This window comes from Nicotiana sylvestris, chromosome 11 (genome assembly GCF_000393655.2).
Source record: "Nicotiana sylvestris chromosome 11, ASM39365v2, whole genome shotgun sequence".
Lineage (NCBI taxonomy): Eukaryota > Viridiplantae > Streptophyta > Magnoliopsida > Solanales > Solanaceae > Nicotiana > Nicotiana sylvestris.
The window spans coordinates 91089568-91093239 of NC_091067.1; the positions used below are offsets into that span (position 1 = coordinate 91089568).

At 47.1% G+C, this 3672-nt stretch overlaps 1 protein-coding gene across 1 annotated transcript; it reads right to left on the reverse strand.

Annotated features, from left to right (window-relative positions):
- Positions 1-1216: 1216 nt before the first annotated feature.
- Positions 1217-2618, reverse strand: LOC138881316 (uncharacterized). Its single transcript, XM_070161529.1, has 3 exons — positions 2330-2618; positions 1971-2165; positions 1217-1839 (listed from the first exon to the last, which is right to left on the reverse strand). Exons 1-3 carry the CDS (start codon positions 2616-2618, stop codon positions 1217-1219), a joined length of 1107 nt encoding a protein of 368 aa, XP_070017630.1.
- Between the last annotated feature and the right edge of the window lie 1054 nt (positions 2619-3672).

Genomic DNA, 3672 nt, shown 5'->3' on the forward strand with positions numbered 1-3672 from the left:
AGGAATAAATGCAAGACTGCCCATACTCACCACCTTCCTACTCAAGGCATCGACCACTACATTGGCCTTCCCCGGATGGTATAAGATAGTAATATCATAGTCTTTTAGCAGCTCCAACCATCCCCGCTACCTCAAATTGAGATCCTACTGCTTGAACAAGTGCTGGAGGCTATGAAGATCAGTAAACACCTCACAAGACACACCATAGAGATAATGCCTCCAAATCTTCAACGCGTGAACAATGGTAGCCAACTTTAGGTCATGAACAGGATAGTTCTTCTCATGGGGCTTCATCTAACAAAAAGCATACACAATAACTCTACCCTCCTACATCAACACACACCCAATACCAACTCTCTAAGAATCACAATACAACGCATATAAACCTGAAGCTGATGGCAAAACTAACACTGGAGCTGTGGTCAAGGCAGTCTTGAGCTTCTGAAAGCTCGCCTCGCACTCATCCGACCACCTGAATGGAGCACCCTTTTGAGTAAATTTGGTCAAGGGTGATGTAATAGATGAAAATCCTTAAACGAACGGTAATAGCCCGCCAAACCAAGAAAGCTGCAAATCTCTGAGGCTGTGGACAGTCTGGGCCAACTCTGAACCGCCTCTATCTTCTTCGGATCAACCTGAATACCATCAATGGACACCACGTGCCCCAAGAAAGCCATTGAACTGAGCCAAAACTCACACTTGAAGAACTTTGCATAAAGCTTCTCCTCCCTCAGCCTTTGCAACACAACTCTCAAATGCTCTACGTGCTCCTCCTGACTTCGCGAGTATACTAGAATATCATCAATGAATACAATAACAAACGAGTCAAGATAAGGCCGAAACACGTTGTTTATCAAATGTATAAACGTTGCTGGGCATTGGTCAGCCCAAAAGACATCACAAGGAACTCATAATGACAATATCGGGTGCTAAAAGCTATCTTAAGAATATCCGAGTCCTTGATCTTTAACTGGTAGTACCCTGAACGGAGATCAATCTTGGAGAACACTCTTGCTCCCTGAAGTTGGTCTAATAAATCATCGATATGAGGCAAAAGATACTTGTTCTTGATTGTGACCTTGTTCAACTGCCTATAATCAATGGACATCCTCATCGTGCCATTCTTCTTCTTCACAAATAGAATAGGCGCACCCCAAGGCGACACACTAGGCCAAATAAACCCTTTATCAAGGAGTTCCTGAAGTTTCTCCTTCAACTACTTCAACTCCGACGGTGCCATACGATACGGTGGAATAGAAATGGGCTGAGTGCCTGGCAACAAATCAATACCAAAGTCAATATCCTTGTCCGGTGGCATGCTCGGCATGTCTGTAGGAAACACATCGAGAAGATCCCTTACTATAGGAACAGAATCGATACTAGGAGTCTCTGCATTGACATCCCTCACACAAGCTAAGTATGAAAGACAACCTTTCCCAATCATTCGTTGGGCCTTCAAGAATGAAATCATCCTACTGGGAACAAAATCAGTCGAACCTCGCCACTTAACCCGTGGCACGCCCGGCATAGCCAACATCACTGTCTTAGCATAACAGTCCAATATAGGACGACATGGAGATAGCCAATCCATGCCCAATATCACATCAAAGCCCACTATATAAAGCAATAGAAGTTCCACTCGGGTCTCCATACCCCCAATAGTCACCATACACGACCGGTACACACGGTCCATAATAATAGTATCTCCCACCAGAGTAGATACACAAATAGATGAAACAAGAAACTCTCGGGGCGAATCCAAATAATGAGCAAAATATGATGACACATATGAAAAAGTGGAACCAGGATCAAATAACAAAGATTCATCTCTGTGGAAAACTGAGACAATACTTGTAATCACAACATCTGAAGCAATAGCATCTGGTCTGGCTGGGAGTGCATAGAAACGGGCCTAACCACCACCTGATCGACCTCCCCCTCTAGAGCACCCCTAGCTGACTGACACCCACCCCTAGCTACCTGAGCGAATGGTGAAGTAACTGGAGCTGAAGTCGAAGGCTGACTCCTTTGCTGATATGGACCCTCAAGAAGACGAGGACATTGCCTCCTCATATGTCCAAACTCTCCACACTCGTAACAACTCCCCGTTGCGGGGAATGGGGACTGAAGGGAACCCCTAGCACCTGAATGACCAGTAGAAGGACCTGGTATGGAAGAAACCTGAACTAATAGAGCACAGGACGAACTCTAGGCTGGCAGGGCACTAAGTGATGAATAGCCCTCATGTGAGCTGTGAGAACCATGGCCCGATGACGTCCTACGATGAACTGGGAGAGTGACTGAGCATGTCTGAATTGACGACCTCTACCATGCTGAAACGGAACTCTCGAAGGAGCACCACCAAAACTACTAGATCCCCGAGGCCTCTTGGCCTCCCTCTCATCTCCCTCCTGGCAGTGAACTGACACAATCTCGCGAGCAATGTCAATAACCTCCTCAAAAGTAGCACCTGACACCCTCTCCCTGGTCATGAGAATCTGAAGTTGATGTGTGAGGCCATTAACGAACCTCCTAATCCTCTCTTTGTCCGTAGGAACCAACCAAACAACATAACGAGCTAACTTCGAGAACCTCATCTCATACTGTGTCACAGTCATATCACCCTAACACAATTGCTTGAACTGCCTACACAGCTCCTTCCTGCTAGACTGTGTCACATACATCCCCAAAAAGAGAATAGAGAACTGCTGTCAGGTAAGGGGCACTGCATCAACAGGCCTATGCCTCTCATAAGCCTCCCACCAAGTAAAGGCAACTCCAGAAAATTGAAAAGTAGTAAATGCTACCCCACTGGTCTCCAAAATACCCGTTGTACGAAGAATTCTCTGACACTTGTCCAAGAAACCCTGGGCATCCTCGCCCTCAATACTACTGAAAGTCGGAGGCTGAAGTCTACCAAACCTCTCCAATCGACGTTGCTTGTCATCAGGCATAACTGGTACCACATAATCCTGGGGTGGTGCAACCAGTTGGGCTGGAGGTGCTCTAGTGTCTGAAGTCCCTGCATAACCTGCTCAAGTGTGTGCGCGGCGAGAGTCTGAATGCCTCGCCCCGCCTGAGAAGTAGCTACGGCTGTAGTAACTAAGACTACCTGAACCAGGCCAGTGCACACTGATAGAATCTGGACCAGGGCCTCCTAAAGGCCTGGAATCACAATAGGCATAGTCGGTGCCTGAGATGGTACTGCTGGAGCATCCACAACTAGGACCTGATCATGAACTAGGGTGGCTAGTGGATCTGCAGGTGCTGCCCTAGCTGTTGTGCGGGCTATACCCCTACCATGGCCTCGACCGCGTCCTCGGCCTCTAGTGGCCCCAACTGGTGGTATTGGTCATACTGATGGTCATCCGTCCTGATCGGTAGCACGTGTCCTCACCATCGGTGAGAGAATAGAATAACAAAAATTTAGTACTAGAATCAACAGATTCACACGATAGGAATTTCAAGAATGTGAAGTTTCCTAAAGGTTCTGCAGCCTCCCGAGGATAAGTACAGACGTCTCCGTACTGATCTGCGAGACTCTACCAAACCGGCTCATGACCCGTGAGACCTATATAACCTAGGCTCTGATACCAACTTGTCATGACCCCAAATACCTCAATCGTGATGGCGCCTATCACAGTACTAGGCAAGTCAATCTAACATTTACCA